Genomic DNA, 20,268 nt, shown 5'->3' on the forward strand with positions numbered 1-20,268 from the left:
CTCGATGGCGGAAGTGAGTTGTCCCAGCCCAAACAACGTTCTCGGTGGTGGGAGTGAATGGACTCGTCCAAAGGAGGGGGGGTTCCTCTTAACGAGCCTAGGGCCCGAAGGACAAACAAGAAAAAACACCCAAGTACTAAAGTTACGTGGCATTATGAGAGAGTATATAGCTCGTGCGAGCTTCCTGATGTCGTGGCTGCAGCGGCGTCCGGCTGGGTCGAGCCGAGCCTGGCCAGCACCCGCCGTGGGCGCGGATGGTTCCTTCCGGTTCCACCCTCCGAACGGGCAAAACTTCCGGCCCGCGCGCCGCTCAGGCAGAGGAAGCGGAGGCCTGGACCGGCGTCTGTAGGGTCTGGACTCGGTCCTCGTCGTCTGCACTGCTGTCCCGAGACGGCGCGAGGTCGCGGGCAGCGATCCTGACGTCCGGTCCGGTCAGAATTCTCGGTGCGGGTCCAAATAGCCTGTTTTTGCTTTTGGTCTGTCCCCGAATACTGCGTGTTCGCGTTAGGGAAGAAGGGGACCCGAGGCTGAGTGGCTCCTGCTCGGATTTCTACCAGCAAGGTGAGGCATGGGCGTGTCCTGGGTCGGATAGACTTCTGCCTGTTGGTTAGGGGGACCAGAGGGAAATGCAAATGTTGTCTCTGTGTAAAAATTGGCTGAGGCTGGAAGGAAGGGGTGGGTCCTGGAGTAATGCTGAAACCAAGGGAAGTTGCTGGTTAGAGGGAGAAACAGTTGGAAAGGCAGGACCAGAGCTGGGAATTTCTAGGTGGGAAAATGCAGAATGGAATTAAACAAGAGGATAAATAATAACGAGTAAGGGAGCCGTCGCATCCTTGGTCCACGAGAAAGGAACTCTTGGAAGAACCTGGTATTCTGGCCAGGCTATACTGAGGGGATAATAGGAGCCAGTTTATAGCGACAAATAGTGTCTCTGCTGTAGGAATAGTGAGAGGCAGAAAACACCCGGTGGGGACAGGTATGAGAGAGGGAGCCAGGCTGATGGCAGAGCAATCCACATACTTTGCACCCAGAATGGAGACAAAGCCCAGCTTTTGGGAAGCTGAGGCAGAACATTTGCTGCCTCAGTCAAGGAGTTGGAGGACAGCCTGGATTAGATGAAGGGGTGTCTCAGAAATAAAAAACAATCCCCCCCCATCTTAAAAACACTAATAAGGCAGATTGAAACACAAGGCAAGGAGGATTCCTTTGGTAGAAGAAATAGTTGAACTGTCTAAAGATGAGATGGCGTGTGTTGGAGGTGATGAGAAGTCACCAGGAAAGGGGCAGGTAGAACACACATCTAGGAAAAGTAACTGCTTGCACTCCCTGTGGGCTCGGTTTGTTACCCAAGTTCCTTCCTCACCCCGCCACCTCAGTGGCTCTTTGCATGGTTACCCAGTAGTGACAGTATAATAACAAATTTAGCACCTAACGCTTTGTGCTTGCTACCTGACAGGCAGTTTTAAGGGGTATACACATCCAACTTTTCAGTCTTTGAGACTTTTATTTGAAGGTTATTACTAGCTCCCTTTTTTATGGGTCCTGGAGATTGGACCCCTCACTCGTGCAAGACAAACGCCTTACCACTGAACTACTACCCTCAGCTTGTACAGCTGTAGGGCAGAGCTATGCATTCTGGTCCTGGATGCCTGAAGTTTGAGTCATTGTTTTTAACTAGTAGACTGTTTGACATTAAAATATCCTAAATCTTTGCTGAAGTCCCAATTTATAGGTAGCGAACAGGTTTACAAAGGCTGAGTGGTTTTTATAAGGTCTGAAAGAGTCTTAGTTCTTCTGTTCCTGTTGTAAAATACCTGAGATTGCAGGCGGTGTTGGTACACATCTTTAATCCCAGCACCTGGAAGGCAGAGGTAAGAGGATCTCTGAGTTGAAGGCCAGCCTGGTCTTTGGAGGGAGGTCTAGGGCAGCCAGGGCTACACAAAGAAACCTTGACTCTAAAACAAAACAAAAGATTGAAACTCCCTACAGGAATGAGTAGCAGAGCCAAGCTCGCCCTGTAGTCCCACCTGTCTAGGAGGGACTGGGAAAGAGGTCAGTCTAGGAAACAGATCTTGTCTGTCTGTCTCTTTGTATGTGTGAGGGGGTCATGCTTTTAAATACAAGTGTCTCTATTTTGTCCTGGAGCTCACTATGTAGTCTAGGCTATTCTTGAACTCCCTGAGATCCACCTGCCTCTGTCTCCTGAGTGCTGGAATTAAAGGTGTGTGCCACTACAACCAGCTCAGACTTTTCCTCTTACAAATGAATAAGAAGCAGAAGCACTGTTAGGTATCGACTCAGGACTGCTGGACGTGAGCAGAAGCATCCCGCACTGCATCCCTCACTGCCCCCTGTTGGACATCTGCATGAGCGCTCCCACACTGCACACCTCACTGCCCCATTGCTAGTTGCACTCTGCTCATCTTGCTGCCTTTCTGCATTAAATGGCCCTGATGTGCGTGTATTATAGGTTTTAAAGCCAGCCTTTGTAGCTTTCATTGGTTTGTCCAAAGTGGTTTGTGACCTCGAAGGAGTCAACAAGAGCTGGCTTTCTGATGCAGAGATCTGATGTTGATGTTGGCACAAGGGTTCTGTAACTTTGTTGCCCTTGGGACAGAGTCCACTTGCTTTAACCAGGCCACTAAGGTTGGAGGGAACCGACTCAGACTGCTCTCACTGTGCTCCTGCCTCAGGGTCTGCCGTTGTGGGACCCTTCCTGCATCTGCAGCTTCCTGCTGCCTGTTGCGGCACACTGGGTCTTGACTCTCACCTCACTTGATACTTGGACCAAAGACCTTGAAGCTCGGCCCCTTGCTGATCCCAAGGGTCTGTGGGTTTCTCTTAAAATGTGCTGCCAAAACACAGGGGGGCTGGTAGAGGCAGGGGCAGAGCCCAGTTGAGCAGGAAGTGGACAGGACCTTCTAGATGATCTGACTTGGTTCTCACAGGTTGGCCCCTAGGTGGGGTGAAGTATCCTGTGTCTTGCCTTTGCTCCGGCTCCAGCTGCCTGCAGGATGAACTGTCGATCAGAAGTGCTGGAGGTGTCGGTGGAGGGGCGGCAGGTGGAGGAGGCCATGCTGGCGGTGCTGCACACGGTGCTCCTGCACCGCAGCACGGGCAAGTTTCACTACAAGAAGGAGGGCACGTACTCCATAGGCACCGTGGGCATCCAGGATGTAGACTGTGACTTCATCGACTTCACCTATGTGCGCGTCTCCTCAGAGGAGCTGGACCGTGCCTTGCGCAAGGTTGTTGGGGAATTCAAGGTAGGTTTGTGGCCCAGCCAATGGCAGGTGGACCTGGAATATGTATGTCTTCACCCTGGCTGTGTGTTAACTGGCTTGCCTTTCCAAAGAGCAGAGTTAAGGCTCAAAAGGACAGATGTGTTGAGAGCTCTGTGGGGGAGGTAGGCTCTGTGTGTCTGGGAGGGCACATACATAGCTCCTTAGGAGGAAGGGCGAGCTTCAGCAGCGAGCTCCCTGACCTCCCTGGCTCCATAGCTGTCCGTGATGACCTCTCACTTGTTTCTTTCTTCCTCACGTAGTCTGGGCTGAAACTCTGTAAGAGAGGAACGTGCTTGGCAGAGTGCCTTCTCTCTGAGTGAAGTCCCTTTGCGCACTGTGACCCATGCCTGTGTACACTTTTGTAGGCAGGAAGAAAGGGGTAAGGGACACAGAAGGCCACTAATGTTGGTCACCTCTCTGGTGATAGAAATGGCATTGTGGACTTTTAATATATTTGTTTGGATAGTGCACAGAATAATAGTTTCATTATGACGTGTTACACATGTATGCCATTGTACCTTGCTCTTATCTATCCCTCTCTTGATCTTTCTCCCCAGTGCTTCTTTCATGTCACTCGTGTGTCCGCATATATTTAATCTGGATTCTGTTGTTTTTATTTCTTCCACATTGCCCTATTCTCCACTCACTGGTGGTGTGATTTTTTTTTTTTTATCTTTGTCTTTTTGAGACGTCTAGTTTCAAAGTATGGAAGGGAAATCCTTCCCCTTTCTTGTCGTTTTCCCTGCCTTCATTCCTCTGTCCCTTGAGCCTGTCTCTTCCCAGGCACAGTGGCAGGGTTTACACAGCCAGGTGGATGCTGTCCTATGCTCTGACATTGCGCTCCGGCACCACTGTCCCTGTGAGCTTGGGAAGGGTGAGGTGGTGAGGTTTCCCTAGTGACTCTTTTAAGACATGCAGTGTCTGTCCCTCTGAGCTCCTGGTGACAGGCAGGCATAGAGAAGAGGGCTTAAAGAGTAGGGTCCTGTGGGCATGGAGGCTAGCCTAGTCTACATAGTTCCAACACAGAGCTGCATAGTGAAACTGTGTCTTAAAAAGAAGTGTGTATGGGTGACTTTTAGGTACTAGAGCCATCCCTCCTCCTCAGTAAGTCTGACCTTGGCAGGTGACATCACAGAAATGAACTTGGGGTGACAGTGGTGCCTGCCTTATGGGACCACAAGGCCTTAGTGATTGAGATGTGCCTAGGGGTTGAATAGCGTCTGCTGCTGTTGCAGGGCTACAGAGGAATGCCTGTACCCACCCAAAGCATCATCCCAAACGCTGCAATTAAAGTTGTCACCATACCTACATTCAATTTTTATAGTCCAAAGTCTTCGGAGACTCAAGTTAATCTCTTACTTGCAACCCCCTATAAAATACAAAAACCTGTTCCATAATTCCAGCATACAGTGACACAGACTACATTACCATTCCCACAGGAAACACTGGGCCAAAGCAGGACTGAAAACCCAGCAGGGCAAATTCCTGTCTGGTGTCAGAGGTTGTAGATAGCTGTTTGCCTTTAGAAAATCTACTCCCCCTCAGTGCAAGCCTAGGCACCAGCATTAAAAGGGCTTTTTTGCTGTAGACCTGTGTAACAGTGGTTACTGTAAACCATATGACAGAGTCAGTATTAGGCTGTTTTGTATCTCCTCTGTCAGCAAAATTGTTACTTTTAAATCTGGCCTCAGGCAGACTCTTGGGACAAGGGTCTTTGCATAAACATCACAGGACTGGCCTGGCCCAGTTGATAATATTGTTGCCCTCTGAAGCCTCTTGGGGTGGTGGTGATGGTGGGGCACCTCCATAGTCCACATTGTCTAGCACCGCTGTCTTTCAAACATCTACTAGGATGGCCCATTGAGCCCCACTTGAAGTATTCAGTTACTTTCCTAGTCCAAATTTCCTGTCTTCCACCTTTCCTAAAACAGTATTGTCAGACCTGTCACAGGAGGTACCCACTCCTGGTACCAACTTCTATCTTACTTTTCTCTTGCTGTGATAAAACACTGTAACCAAGGCAACTAGTAGAAGAATGTGTTTGGGCTTATAGTTTGAGACCATCAGTTTGTCACCATCAGGGTGAGGAGTACAACAGCAGGCAAGCAGGCGTGGTGCTGGGGCAGTAGTTGAGTGCTTACAGCAGGTTGAGGCGGAGAGAGAACTGGGGATGGCACAAGTTTTTTAAACCTCAAAGCCCACCTCCTCTAAGGCTACACCCCTTCCAACCAGGGTTCACCCCTCCAATAAGGCCACATCCCCTGTCTATTCCAAATAGTTCTCATGAGAGGTAATTAATTGGTGTAGAAAAAAACTGAAACAGGAGACCAGGGACCCGTGGCAGTGGGCACAATAGCATCCACACATGGAGAGGCTCGTTTTTTGTCATTGCAGCATTTAATGTGTTCCATGTTTATAGTTGAGCAGGGAAGCCTGGCTCTCGGGTGCACCTTCAAGGTTATATAAATATCCGGGGTGTGGGAGCGTCTTCTGCCCTGTTTTCTGGAAACCGAGGAAAGCTACAGGCATCCGTGTTCCTTCTCACATTTGTTGGCATTCCAGATTCCTTTCTTGAGACATACAACATCAGATGGTTCCATATCTGTGTCACAGACTCCATATAGCCTCTCATAACCTTAATCCAAACTTCAGCAGTTCCACAGCATGGCCTCTGGCTATAACACGGTACTTACTTACTGTGTGTGAGAGTGTCCCGTGTGGTGTGTGCGTGTGCATCGGCCCCTCAGCTCACATTTGATTTCTTGCAACACCACTTCTTAACAGAGATGGAGCTGGGCAAGGAGGGTCAGTTCGAGGGAACCATTCAGGCTGGCAGTGTTTGATGTCACCATCACAAGTCCTCCTCTAGGTCTGTCTGCCATGTTTAGTGGGCAGGGTGGTTACAGGTGAAAATGAGTTCCCTGGGTTGTGGGAATCAGGCCTCAGAGAATCAGAACCCTCTAAGGCCATGGCCTGCTCATCTCTCGTGTCTTCCCCAGGATGCACTGAGGAACTCAGGTGGTGATGGCCTGGGCCAGATGTCCTTGGAATTCTATCAGAAGAAAAAGTCTCGATGGCCTTTTTCGGATGAGTGCATCCCCTGGGAGGTGTGGACTGTCAAGGTGCACGTGGTAGCCTTGGCCACAGAGCAGGAGCGGCAGATATGCAGGGAGAAGGTGGGCGAGAAGCTGTGCGAGAAGATCATTAACATCGTGGAGGTGATGAGCCGGCATGAGTACCTGCCCAAGATGCCCACGCAGTCAGAGGTGGACAACGTGTTTGACACGGGCCTGCGGGACGTGCAGCCCTACCTCTACAAGATCTCCTTTCAGATCACCGAGGCCCTGGGCACCTCAGTCACCACCACCATGCGCAGGCTCATCAAAGACACCCTTGCCCTGTAGGTCTTGCTGGAGCCTTAATGGCAGCTCCTTAATGGTTCTGGGAGCGTGTTGCTGGGATCTCGGGGCTCTGGAACCTGCACTAGATCCTTGGTGAGACTTGAAGAGAAGCTCGTGGTGTCCTTGTTTTGTGGTTGCCAGCCTCTGGTGACCCTGTCACCTTTGCAGTGGTCTGGTCCTGGATGCAGCCTTTCCACCTGCTCTGGTGGGGTTCAAGTTCTACACTGTACTGTACTGTAGGGGTGCTGAATAAAGTTGAGGTGTGAGTTTGTCTCAGCTCTCTTGGCCTGTGTCCTGCCCTGAAACATGAATACTTTGTGGCATTCTCCTGAGGACACACATGTATGTTGAGGGCATTATTCAAAGATATGAGGAGGAGTGAGCTTATGCAGTAGAAGACAGGTTAAAGCTGATGTAGCCTGAGCTCTGTTAGACATTCATATGCATAGCTGTTACCCAGCCAGATGTGACCCTGACTTGTCCCGTGGATGGGGGCAGTGGGTGGTTTGTCTGTATAGAGCACACAGAGAATGGTTTAGCATGGGTATGTAAGCGAAGGCAGGACATGGGTTTGTTGTGTCCCGTGACACTGCTCTGGTTGGCCCGCCCCTCGCTGTTCCAGGGATGCTTGGGAACAAGCTCATTTCTACACAGGTCTTAACTAGACAGGGGTGTCTGCACAGGCCCGTCCACACAGGCCTATCAATCTACACAGGGGTGTCCACACAGGCCTATCAATCTACACAGGGGTGTCCACACAGGCCTATCCACACAGCCCCATCCACACAGCCCCGTCTACACAGGCCTATCCACACAGCCCCATCCACACAGCCCCGTCTACACAGGCCTGTCCACACAGCCCTGTCTACACAGTCCCATCTACTCTGTGTCTTCTTCTGAGCTTTGCTCACCTCTGAGGAGACTGAGCACTGCTGAGTGAGCTCCTGTGGGGAGGGACACTGAAGCTGATGCTGGCTGGGGCCTGGGCGTGGTCCTGGAGCAGGGCAGCTAGAGATGTGCCTGCATTCTCTGGCTGTTTTCCTGGCAGGGTCAGGTTTTCTGCTCAGCCTCCGGATGCTCTGGCTTGGCACTGAAGAAGGTGTCTTCACAAGTTTCCCTGGTGTGCTTTGGTCTAGGTGTGTCCTATCTTTTGTTTTGTTTTTGTTGAGGTGTAAGTTAGAGGTGACCCTTTCTTGTTTTGTCTTGTTTTTGAGGCAGGGTCTACATTGTCCAGTCCTGGGACTTGCTTTATAGCCCAGGCTAGCCTCAAACTCAGATCCACCTTGCTAGCTGGCTCTGTGATCTACTTGAGTCCGAAGTTTCTAGGTAGTCCTAGCTGGCCTCAAACTCATGCTATAGTCTGACCTTGGGATTCCGTGCTATTCTGACCTGTTTTATGTTGGGCTGGGATTTAAAACCTGAAGCTTCCTGTTGGACAAGTTGCTAGGCAGGCATTCTACCAACTGGGCTGTATCCCAAGTCTCTCCAGAGTGGCTTTATGTTTGAAATGGGAACTTGAAATTTGCTAAAGGATCTTGCAGCAGACCCGGGCAGGCTTCTCTGCCTGCAGATTGCACTGGACTTGACCCCTGGCTGTGTGACAGGTACCCAGCTGGCAGTGGCTGTGTAGACACCAAGACAGTGATGTGTTCACCCTCTGCAGAATTATGATTCCCATGAGGTAGGACCGTGGGCCAGATCTCTGCTCCCTTCCTAAATTGTTTCAGTTCATAATTACATCAGTCCCTACACCCCTCCTTGCTCTCTAGATCTGCTGTGTTCTCGGTAAAGAGGACTTCTTGGACAAGAAGACAGGAGAGAAGGAATGGAGGTAGGCCTTGCTATCTGGGTACTTCTAGCCATTCTCTCTGCCCTGGGGTCTGGAGTACTGTGTTCTGCCTGTCTGCCCTGAAGGAAGACTTTCCACCATTCGGACTGTCCTGTGTGTGAGAATTGTTTCAGGAACAGAAAGCTGTCTGTCCCGTGCTTTGCTCAGAGTGGTCAGCACTTGGGATGGGGTCTAAGAATTGTAGACACAGCTGGGCAGTCATGATGACCACCTTTAATCCCAACACTTGGGAGGCAGAGGCAGAGGCGCAGGGGCAGAGGGGCAGAGGGGCAGAGGGGCAGAGGGGCAGAGGCGAGGCAGAGGCAGGTGGATTTCTGAGTTCGAGACCAGCCTGGTCTACAGAGTGAGTTCCAGGACCGCCAGGGCTACACTGAGAAACCCTGTCTCGAAAACAAACAAACAAGAATCGTAGATGCTCTGAAAGCCCCGAGGATGCAGAATCTTGGCCTTTTTCTATGGAGGAAAGTCGTGGAAACGGGCCTTTTAGGCTTACCTGGCAATTTTGAATGATGGACATAGGTTTGGAGAACAGATAGGCTGGGCCTAAGGATCCAGCCTGTCAGAGAAGGACCTCGAGGCCACTCTGGAGGAGTCTGTCTAGGAGGGGCCTGAGCGCTGCTCTGCACGCACTTGGGTAGAGTGGGCGGTAGGGCCCTGGGAGGCCCGCCCCTTAGAGACTTCTGACACAGCCTCAACTCTCAAGGGTAGTGTGCACATCTGGGCAGCTGGTGGGAGCATGAACGGCTCACAGGTGGGAGCTGCAGCCAAGGCTGCCTGGCTGAGCTGCTGCAACCAGTCCGGGCTGCCACTCGGACCCCCAGAGGGGCCACGCATGGTGCAGGCAGTCGTGCTGGGCGTCCTGTCACTTTTGGTGCTCTGTGGGATCCTGTTCCTGGGTGGTGGACTCCTCCTCCGCGCTCAGGGCCTGATAGCCCTGCTGGCCCGAGAAAGGCATTCAACCCCCGAGGCTGAGCCTGGTGCCTGTGGAGGGGATGACGACTCCTAGGTGTCAGCTGCTCTTGAGATTCAGCCTGTTCTGTGCCACGCCATCCAGAGTTCATTTCTGTGAGGCACAGCGGAAGGTCCAACCCACAAGCTCTTATTTCCCGCACAGGTGAGAGCCTTGAGACACAGGGAGTCTGGGGTTGGGGCTGCGTGGGGTGGGCACAGTGATGGTCTCTGTTCTCATTAGGTGGACATCACTGGGTACAGACAGCTGCTCAAGGCCAGGGTAGAGCTGGAGGTCCCTGTGCCTCTGAGGCACAGACAGCCTTCGTGTCCCTTATGCTAAAGGAGGGAGGCCGGAGAGTTCTGTGAATGGGAGCTCTTTGTGTACCTATGTTTCCCCGTGTTCTGCATCTGCCCAGGTTAACTTGTGGTCTGCTGGACTCAGCAGGACCCTCTGTTCTAGAGGCTAATACAACCCAGCCTGAGCTCTCAGCTTGCTGCTGTCTCCTTCCCAAAGCTTCTGTCCAGGGAGGGAGTGGGCAGGCTGGGGCCCACCGGAGGTGAAGGTAGAGGAGAGAGATTCTTCACTCCCATTAGAGGTACCCCTGGTTGGGTGAACAGTGGGGACAGAGAGATGTGCCAAAGACTCCTCTCCTGGCTCCCCGCTCACGTGTAGCTCAGCCAGAAGCTTTGTGTGCTGTGTTGGGGGTGGGGACAGCAAGGTTTCGTGCAGGAGCATATGCGGAGGAAGGAGAAGGCTGAGTACTCCCAGCTGTGGGGGCTGCGTCTGGGTCTCCCGCCTCTAGCTCTCTAAGGACAGGAACCATCTGGAGAGAAGGGTCTGGGTGGCCCAAAGGACAAAGTAACTCCAGTCCAAGGCCACCTCAGGCTGAACCATGAAATGGGGGTGGGGGGTGCCTTTACCATCCCATTGATATTCAGCTGTGTGTAGGGGCTACTGGGGACGTCTGTGAGTGGCCGTCTCTTGGCGACTCTCAAGGCTCCTACTTTCAAGTTACCGCCAGGAATACGGTGGTGCAGGATGCCCGTGATGATGGCCTGGTGAGGGGCTGAGGGTGTGGGTAGGTGGAGGTAATCTGCTGTGAAGCTGACGATGTGTGATCCTTGCTTAGCACCTAAGGGTTTGGCACCAATTCTGGGCAGCCGTGCCATGTTAGCCTCAAGAGTGACAGAGTTCACATCTGAGATGTCTCCTCCACAGCCGGGGAGTGCACTGCCAGGGCAGGGCAGTGTGTGTATGTGTGTGTGAGTGTGAGTGAGTGTGTGTGAGTGTGTGTGTGTGTGCTGGTATGGAGGGGGGTGGGCAGGGCCCAGGGAACTGTCCTCCTTCACTTTCTGGTCTTGGGCACCGGCTCCTCCCCACATTCTGCAGTCTCCCACCCTGTGCCTTCCCCCATCTCTCCTCAGTGGGGCGGAGGGCATCTAGATTCCCTTGAACCCCCTCACTGACAATCAGGTATGCCGAGAGAAACTTTGAGAAAAGGTGAAGCTCAAAGAGACAAACAGGTGACACACTTCGGAGCGCAGCAGATCGGGAGCCGAACTGTAGGCTCTCGAGCCCAAGCTCGGTCTCCTGGGTTCACTCTTCCTTCTGCTTTCCCGGCAGTCTGAGGTTCTGGTAGAAAACATGGCCTCCTATCCCCATCAGAGAACCGATCCAGGCACAGGCTGAGTCAGGGACCGCAACCCTAAGGCTCACGGTCACTGTCCACTCTTGTCCCTGCTTCCTCAATGACCATGTCAGACAGCGTTTGCTTCTAGAACAGTCTCCAGATGCCAGGCAGCAGCTAGCAGCTCCCCACCAGCTGGGCCCGGCTTTCCAGGCGTGATCCTGAGGAACTGGGGAGGGGCCCAGAGGATTGCTGGAGTAGACACAGATGGGGAGGATCCAAACCCAAGTCCCTGTGGCTTTGGAGATGTGTGGTGGCAGGAAAGGCTGCGTCTCCAGCATCATCTTGTCTGCTCACACAGGACTAAGAGCTGAGAGAGGGGGAGGCAACAGTTTCTTCATCAAACTTCCTGCCTTTGATGTCCCTTGGGCTCAATGGCTATGTGGTGTTCGGGGCCTACGTGTTGGAGGCAAGGAAAATACGACACTCAAAACTTGCTACAGATTTCTGGTCAAGGCTGTTAAGCTTGGGTGAGGATGAAGGGATTCAGAAAATGAGAGAGGAGATGCTGTGCTTGCCTCCTTGAGAGGTGTGGGCAGGGGGGAGGGGTATCTGAGAACCAGAGAAGACAGATATCTTGGATCTCACTGTACCGTATTAGCCTGAGCCTGCCTGGCAAAGTCTGGGCTAACCCATTGGTCTATGGTCATTGTGTACAGGACCCATCTGGTCTCCTCAGCCGACTGCTCCCTCCAATCAAAATAGGGGCACCCTGTCTTACAGGTGCTGGACATCTCCCCTCGCCTGCCGCCCACCCGCACCCTATTTGTGCTTGTGGTGATGGACTGAAGACACCGGACCGGTGACTCCTCATCCTGGGACTCTGTTATTCGGCTGTCTCCGAGCTGCTCCCGACACTCCTGGGGTGGGCGCAGGAGACTCCCGCTCAGAACAAGAACAAGTGAGTCTGCTTGGTGACTGCCCTGTGCCATGGGCACTGGCTTTACACCCCAACGGCGTGCACACGAGTGTGCCCTCTGCACACCAAGCTCTGTGGACACGAGTGCAGCTCCTGTCTTGCCTGATGCGGTATCTGACAACCCAGTGCCCTATCGCTGTCGAGAACCTGGAACTGTTTCCCATCTGGAGAGTGTGTCAGCCATCCAGCAACAGTTCCAGCATCGCTTCCCACGGCTTTGCCATTAAATAGGCCAGGAACGCAGTTCTGAGTGTGTGGTCTGTTTCCAGCCCTTGACCCTTGGGATTCTTGGTTTCCTTCCTCATCTCCCCTCAATTTGGCCTGCTTCTAGTAGATTTTTTTTTTTTAAGAAAGGGTTTACAAGGAGCTGGAGAGGTGGCTGGGTAGTTACGAACACTGACTGTTCTTCCAGAGGTTCTGAGTTTGATTCCTAGTAGCCACATGGTGGCTCACAACCATCTGTAATGGGAGCCAATGCCCTCTTCTGGTGCGTCTGAAGACAGCTATGGTATACTCATATACATTAAATAAATAATATTAAAAAAAAAGAAAGGGTTTACAATAGCCCAAGCTGACCTGAAACTAGTTGTGTTCTCTAAGATGGACCTGAGATCACGGCAATCCTCCTGCTTCAGCCTCTCAGGGATTATAGTCAGGCCCGCCAAAGCTAGTTTAGAATGGAGGGTAGATGTGATGCCCACTGGGAGTGATTCCCACTGGTCAATGTGACCAAGAGCTTGGCTTTATTCAACCACAGCTTTGTATGTGTATGTGTATGTGTATGTGTATGTGTATGTGTATGTGTATGTGTATGTGTATGTGTATGCGTGTGTGCACATGTGTGTGAGTCTGTGTGGTGTGCACACATGTGTGTGAATGTGTGTGTGTATATGTGTGTGCATGTGTGTGAATGTGTGAGTGTGTGTATGTGTGTGCGTGTGCACACGCATGCACGTGTGTGTGCATGTGTGTGTGAGTGTGTATGTGTGAGTGAGTGTGTGTATATGTATGCGTGTGTGTGAATGTATGTGTGTATGTGTGAGTGAGTGTGTGTATATGTATGCGTGTGTGTGAATGTATGTATGTGTGTATGTATGTGTGTGCATGTGTATGCATGTGTATGTGTGTGTGTGTGTAGTTACTTCTCTGAGAGTGGGTTTTGTAAACCTTGCCCTCATCTTTGAAATAGAAGTGACACCATCAGTGTGAGTGTGGACCCAGTGGGTAATGTGTTTGCCCATCACTATATAAGGTTTTGTATACTATAATTACTAAGGGACACTGTTTCCCCAAGCCTGGCTCTGTTAATTATTGTTCTATTGCGATAAAGCATCATGACCAAGGCAACTTACAGAAGAAGAAGAAAAAGTTTATTTTGGGGTTACGGTTTCAGAGGGTTAGGGTCCAGGATGTCAGGGGTTGCGAGCTGGAATGGCAGGTGCAGCTGGAAGCTCAGCGTTGAGAGCTCACGTCCTGAACCGCAAACAAGAAGCAGAGAACACACGGAGATGGTGGGAGACTTTTAAACTTTCACAGCCTGCCTCTGACATATTTCTTCCAATAAGGTCACACTTCCCAAGACTCCAAAACAGTGCCACCAACTAGGGATCCAAGGATTTAAATGTCCTGGACCATGGGGACATCTCCTCTAGATCACCACACTGACCATTCCCAGAGAAAGGAGGAGAGGGAAAGAGGACAAGGGTTTGAATAAGAATGGATCCCATAGGCTCATATGTTTGTGAGCTTGGTTCCCATTGATGGAACTCTTTGGGAATAGGAAGTGTGGCCTTGTTGGAGGAGGAAGAGGAGGAGGAGGAGGAGGAGGAGGAGGAGGAGGAGGAGGTATACCACTGGGGGGTGGGTTTTGAGTTTTCATAAGACTCAGGCCACTACCAGTTAGCTCTCTCTCTCTCTGCCTCGTGTATGTGTCACAGGATGTCAGCTCTCAGCTACTGCTCTAGCACCATGCCTGTCTGCCTGCTGCCAGGCTCCCCATCCCGACGGGCACGGACTCACGCTCTGAAACTGTAAACCCCACAATGCCTTCTTTTCGAAGTTGCCTTGGTCATGGTGACTTACCCTAGAAATAGAGAAGGAACTAAGCCAGAGAGGAAGGAAGCAGAAGGATGGGAGGGAAGAGGAGGAAAGGGGAGGGGAGGAGCCATTGGGCTCCTAGGGACACACTTGATTTCTTTGTGAGTGATCTTTTTTCTTTTGTGAATGATCTGTGCTAACATTCAATGTGCCCTGGAAAGTGGACGTGAGGAGAAAAGGAGAAAGTTCTGCTTCAGGGAGCTTTCAGTGTCACAGAGTGTGGAGGTCCAAAGACTGAGGTTTTAAAATAGACCATGATCCACGCTCAGGTGGAGAGTGCCGAAAGCAGGAGTCCCCAGATAGGGGGCTGGTGAGGGCCGCTTCAGGGTTAGGGTTGGAGGGGCAGCTGTGATTCACCAGCATCGGTCACCGGGTGGAGAGAGGGCAGGGCACAGCCACACAGAGGGGCCCTAGAAGGGTGACGGGCAGGGGCAGGGGCAGGGGCAGGGGCAGGGGCAGGGGCAGGGGCAGGGGCAGGGGCAGGGGAGTCTGGACCTTAGCGGGCTGGAGCACATTTGAGGGTGGAACAGTTGGAGCATGTGACGTCATAAGTCAGCCAGGTGGGCGGAGCCGGAGCTTGGATGTCAGGCTTCAGTCTGCAGATGCTTGTGAGGGATCAGGGGAGACAGGAGAGGTGGATGGATGCTGCTTGTGGCCTGACGTCTCTCACTCAGACAATGGGCTTGCACAGTGAGGATGTTTCAGGCCTGAATCCACAGAAAACAAACTGCTTGGCTTACAGAGGAGAGAATTGCTTCGTCTTCTTCTTTTTTTCCTTTTTTTTTTTTAAAGATTTATTTATTTTATTTATGTGAGTACATTGTAGCTGTCTTCAGACACACCAGAAGAGGGCATTGAATTGCATTACATGTGGTTGTGAGCCACCATGTGGTTGCTGGGAATTGAACTCAGGACCTCTGGAAGAGCAGGCAGAGCTCTTAATCACTGAACCATCTCTCCAGCCCCCTTTTTTCCTTTTATTAAAAAAGATTATTTTATGTATATGGGTACACTACAGCTGTCTTCAGGCACACCAGAAGAGGGCGTGAGATCACATTACAGATGGCAGTGAGCCACCATGTGGTTGCTGGGAATTGAACTCAGGACCTCAGGAAGAGCATCCGGTGCTCTTAACCACTGAGCCATCTCTCCAGCTGAAGAAGAGAATTTTTAAATCCATTTGAGAGACAAGGCTGAGGAGTCTGAACTCAAGCTTAGCTGATTTAGGGCCCAAGCCATGAGAACAGGCTTGCCTTTCTCCTTCTAGCTTCATCTGTTCCTCTGTTTGCTTCAGTCAGCCACAAGGTCAGCTTTGGGCGGTGTGGGCTAGCAGTCAGAGCACTGGTGGGCCCATGCTGCCTGGGTCTGCGATCCAGCAGCACATGTGGCCTTAGGAGGTACTTGTCTTCCGTAGTGCACTGCCCTCCTTCCCTCCCCCATCTTCAGACCAAGGAACATGGGACGTGGCTCATGCTATTTTTATGAGGACAAAAGGAAGTCCACACTGATAAGGAATGAATGCCCTCTGTGTGCTGCCTTCGCATGTGGCCTCAGCTATGGCTTCAAATCTATCAGGACAGAAGGACATCATCTCCAAGGGATGCAGGCCAAGCCCTGGCTCTGTCGTGAATGAACCGAATCACTGTGATAACGGAGAGTATAGAATGTTCCAGACCTTGGTCACAGGATCTGCTTGACTTGATGCTGCGAGACACCGCAGACTCTTGGATGCAAAGCAGGGGCACGAGGGGCACGTCTCCCATCAAACCCGGGCCGGTTCAATCCTGGGTAAGCAGAGGCTCTTGGCTGCTGCAGAGGAGACACAGGCAGAGGTGTCACACACAGCCCCGAGACACCTCAGGGACAGTCAACTCCCCGGTTGGAGCTTAGTAGAGAATTCTGGGCTGTCATGTTGCTAGAGTCATATATGAAGGTTGCATGGATCAGGCCTGGTGCACCATCACCTAAATAAAGGCAGAAGAGGGAGGGCTAGAGAACTGGGGGAAGGGAGAGGGGCTGCTCTGTGTTGGTGAAGAGTGGATCTTGGAAACTGGGGGCTTGTCCAGGAGAATTCACATCCCCGGCAGGGCTGGGAAAGGCTGCAGCTTTGTGGGGAGGCAGTACAGAAGGCTCCCGCCTATCTGAGCTCTTATCTCACGGCCGCAAACAAAGGAGCCTGCACATGTAATGGTGGTTTAGTGTTTTTTAGATATCTCACTTTGTAGCCTGGCTGACTCGGAATTTGCTTTATAGACCAGGCTGGCTCAAACTCTGCCATCTCCCCAGGGCTGGAATCAAAGGCACTTTCACCATACATGTCAGCTTACTTTGTATAAGACTTCCTTCTCACGTGTGAGTGCACCCATATGTGTGCAGGGGTATAGGCCATGAGTGCACATGTGTGTGTACAGATGTGTAGGCCACGTGAGTGCACATAGGTGTGTGCAGGTCTGTAGACCACAAGTCAACTTTGGGAATCTTCCTCTATCAATCTCTAACTTATTTTTTGTGGTAGTCTTCCACTAAACTTAGATCTTTTCATTTTGTCTGTACTGGTTACCATGGAGCCCTGGGGAACTGGCTGTTTCTGAGTCCCCTCCACCAGAACTTTGCTATACTTTATCATCATCATCATCATCATCATCATCATCATCATCATCATTTTAAACAGGATCATTCCAGATATCTCTGGCTGGTCTAGAACTTGCTATGGATACCTGGTTGACCTTGAACTCACAGAGATCCATCTGCCTTTGCCTCTCTACTGTTATGATTAAAGGCATATGTCATCATGCTCAAAAACTTTTAAAAATTACAACTTACTTTTTATTTATTGTGTGTGCACCTGTTTGTGCATGTGTATTGTGGGCACATACATATATGTGTGTTGTGTGCACATGTGTGCATGCATATATGTGTGTTGTGTACATGTGTGTGCACATGTGTGCATGCATATATGTGTATTGTGTACATGTGTGTGCACATGTGTGCATGCATATATGTGTGTTGTGTACATGTGTGTGCACATGTGTGCATGCATATATGTGTGTTGTGTACATGTGTGTGCACATGTGTGCATGTGTGTGTGTGTGCATGCCATAGCTTATGTGTGGCTGTCAGAGGATGACTCTGAGGAGTCCGTTCACTCTTTCCACCATGTCAATCTTGGGTGTGGAACTCAGGTCACAGTCTTGGTGGAAGGTACCTTTGCATGTGGACTCTGGAGATGTGATCTCTGGTCTTCATGCATATACAGCAAAGCACTTTACCCACTGAGCTATTTACCCAGCCCCTGTGGGACATAGGACATCACTCTGTGTTGTGTGAATCTCTGCCATGCACCTGTCTCCCCTAGGCCAAACCAACCCTGGAACATTCCTCCCATGCTATGGGGGCCCAATGCAGCTGTGGTTCATGGGCCCTGTGGGATGGCTGAGCTGTGGATCATGCTCTGTGCCTGCCCCTCTTCTGTCTGACAGATATGTCCCCATGCAGAACCCGTCCCTCACGGGGAGCCCATGGTCACCCGTCTGTTCAGGTGCTCATGTAAGCATTTTATTATTTATTTAGTGTGTGCATGTGTGTGTATATACCCTGTGTATATACCCTGTGGCACACTTAAGGAAGTCAGAAGACCACTTATAGGAATTGGTTCTCTCCTTCCACCTGTAGGTCCCAGGGACTGAACTCAGGTCGTCAGACTTGGTGGCAAGTGTGTTTGCCCACCGAGTCATTCCACTGGCCCATCATCCAACCACTTCCATGAAGGCCTCCTGACCTATGACCTCTACTTCTGCCCTGTCCTTTAGTCCCTACCAGTTTAGATGTAGTGATCCATAGCCTCCGTCACTCTTGTCCCTATCCTAATGCCATTCCTCCCACAGACACAGTCCAGACAAACTCCATCTCCAGGTGACTGTGGTAGTAGTCTACCCTTTGACTTGGAGCTGGGTAGCCTCAAATAATAGCACACCTCTGCTGACTGGCATTGCTAAGACTGGTTACCAGGTACCTGAACCCTCAGCTCTGCTCCACTCTTCCAGAAGGTTCTTCCCCCTCACCTTGCCCTTCGAGCCTCCCTGTCTCAGACCTTGTGCTCCTGACATCCTCCTTCATCCTGTGTCTTCCGTTGCTCCTCATTGGCTCTACTGTCCCAACACTCAGGTTTCTTCTGCCTTAAAATAGCCTTTCTGCACCCCCACTGCCTGCTCTAGTTACTCTCCTGCAGCCAAGCCTCTCAGATTGGACCCCACTCCCCACCCCCATTCTCTGGGCTTCCAACTGGTTCTAGGACGTTTCCAGCCTGGCCTTATCCTCTCCTCCATTGGTCACTTCTCAGTCCTTATGTTGGCTGCTCTTCTGGCCTTACCCATACTCCTCATGGCATCTACTTGTCCTCTACTAACATTTCTGAGGAGACTAGAGACCATGGGCTTTAGGATAACACTGGGAGTCCCATGTGTCTGCTTCTTTCCATGTTACCTAAGTTCTTCCCCTTTTCAGCAAACAGGGTGAAGCCGGCATGGTAGCACACTCCTTTCATCCCAGCACTCAGGAGGCAGAGGCAGGTGGACCTCTGTAAGTTCAAGGCCAGCCTTGTCTACAAAGCAAGTCCAGAAAAGCCAGGGCTACAGAGAGAAACCCTGTCTCAAAAACTCGAAACCGATCAACCAACCAACCAAAAAGGACAGGGCATCAGTAGACACTTGGGGACTGTTTTAGTTACTTTCCTATTACGGTGAAGAGATACTTTGACCAAGGCAACTTATAAAAGAAGGTATTTAACTAGGGGATTCTTAGTTTCAGAGGGTGAGTCCATGACCATCATGGTGGGGAGCATGGTGGCAGACAAGCAGGCACGACACTGGAGCAGTAGCTGAGAGCTTACATGTGATCCACAACCATGAGGCAGAGAGAGGGAGAGAGAGAGAGAGAGAGAGAGAGAGAGAGAGAGAGAGAGAGAGAGAGAGAGAGAGGGAGAGAGGGAGGGAGGGGGAGGGGGAGGGGGAGGGGAAGGGGAGGGGGAGGAGAGAGAGGGAGAAGGAGGAGAGGGAGAGGGAGAGGGAGAGGGAGAGGGAGAGGGAGAGGGAGAGGGAGAGGGAGAGGGAGAGGGAGAGGGAGAGGGAGAGGGAGAGGGAGAGCGCCAGCTGGAATGGCATAAGCCTTTGCAATCTCAAGGAACACGCCCAAATAACACCTCTTCCAACTAGGCCACACCTAATCCTTCCCAAACAGTTCCACCAACTAGGGACCAAGTATTCAACATATGAGCCTGTGGGAGCTATCCTCATTCAAACCACCAGAGTGACACTGAGGGGGTGGGAGGATGTTCACAACTGTGGTTGGGCACTTGTCTCATGCATTGTCTGGGTGTCTGATACCTTGTTTGCTTCCCACCTGCCTTTCCCTCTCTGTGATTGGCCTGCATCTCTTCCTGTCACTAGGAGCTTCCCGCCCAGTGCCTCTGGGTTCTGTCCTGCCCTCCTCCTAGCAGATCCCTTCTTGTGCTCCCTCTCCTGGCACTGGATTGGCTCTCACTATGATGGAGTCAGTCCAGCTTCATCTGAACCCTGAAACCTGCCTTGCAGAGCCTTTTGGAATGGCTGCTTGGGGAGCCCTAGTATTAGAGAGTAGAGCTCCCTGCCTTAAGAATCCTAAGTTTTGGTAAGGGGACATCACATGGACCTATAAAAAGAGACAGGAGGTATTTATAGATGGTGACTGTACCATGATAGGGGTGGCATCAGTGAAGGTGGTCAGGGAAAGCCTCTGTGGGAGGTGACATTTTAGCTGAGACCTGACCCGTGGGGAGACCTAGCCAGGACGTGATGTTCCCATCAGAGAGAGAGAGGGTGAAAAGGTCCACGCTAGGAATGAATCTGTCATGTCTGAGGAGTAGGAAAGAGGCCAGTGTGGCAGAGATTTACTGAACAAGAGGGGCAGGAGAGGACATGGGTTGGGGCAGGCAGGAAGGTGCTTGCTTCTGAGTACACTCCACCCCAAACTCTGTCCTTGCACGCTCTGGCTGCCCAGGAGCACTGCCTTCTTATGCTTCAGTTTCTGTCCTTGGCCTTCCTCC

At 51.4% G+C, this 20,268-nt stretch overlaps 2 protein-coding genes and 1 long non-coding RNA gene across 6 annotated transcripts; 2 read left to right on the forward strand and 1 right to left on the reverse strand.

Moving 5' to 3' along the window:
• Window positions 1–316: 316 nt before the first annotated feature.
• Window positions 317–6,963, forward strand: Atg101 (autophagy related 101). Of its 2 annotated transcripts, none has more exons than NM_026566.2 (3): window positions 317–561; window positions 2,949–3,266; window positions 6,284–6,950. In NM_026566.2, the coding sequence occupies exons 2-3, from the start codon at window positions 3,015–3,017 to the stop codon at window positions 6,686–6,688; spliced, it is 657 nt and encodes a 218-aa protein (NP_080842.1). In that variant the 5' UTR covers window positions 317–561; window positions 2,949–3,014; the 3' UTR covers window positions 6,689–6,950. The 2 variants fall into 2 exon arrangements, with proteins under 2 accessions (NP_080842.1, XP_006521373.1); XM_006521310.3 differs by lacking the exon at window positions 317–561 and adding an exon at window positions 2,174–2,826 and having other exon boundaries at window positions 6,284–6,963.
• A 2,215-nt stretch (window positions 6,964–9,178) lies between these two features.
• Smim41 (small integral membrane protein 41) lies at window positions 9,179–13,442 on the forward strand. 3 transcript variants are annotated; one of them, XM_030248816.1, is made up of 2 exons: window positions 9,179–9,648; window positions 11,833–12,335. In XM_030248816.1, the coding sequence occupies exon 1, from the start codon at window positions 9,271–9,273 to the stop codon at window positions 9,538–9,540; it is 270 nt and encodes an 89-aa protein (XP_030104676.1). In that variant the 5' UTR covers window positions 9,179–9,270; the 3' UTR covers window positions 9,541–9,648; window positions 11,833–12,335. The 3 variants fall into 3 exon arrangements, with proteins under 3 accessions (XP_030104676.1, XP_030104677.1, NP_001356147.1); XM_030248817.1 differs by having other exon boundaries at window positions 11,879–12,335; NM_001369218.1 differs by having other exon boundaries at window positions 9,241–9,648; window positions 11,897–13,442.
• On the reverse strand, window positions 13,441–14,625 carry Gm41403. The gene is made up of 2 exons (XR_875667.1): window positions 14,112–14,625; window positions 13,441–13,565 (listed from the first exon to the last, which is right to left on the reverse strand). It is a non-coding gene; the product is annotated as a predicted gene, 41403 (long non-coding RNA).
• Between the last annotated feature and the right edge of the window lie 5,643 nt (window positions 14,626–20,268).

Source organism: Mus musculus, chromosome 15 (genome assembly GCF_000001635.26).
Source record: "Mus musculus strain C57BL/6J chromosome 15, GRCm38.p6 C57BL/6J".
Taxonomy (NCBI): Eukaryota; Metazoa; Chordata; class Mammalia; order Rodentia; family Muridae; genus Mus; species Mus musculus.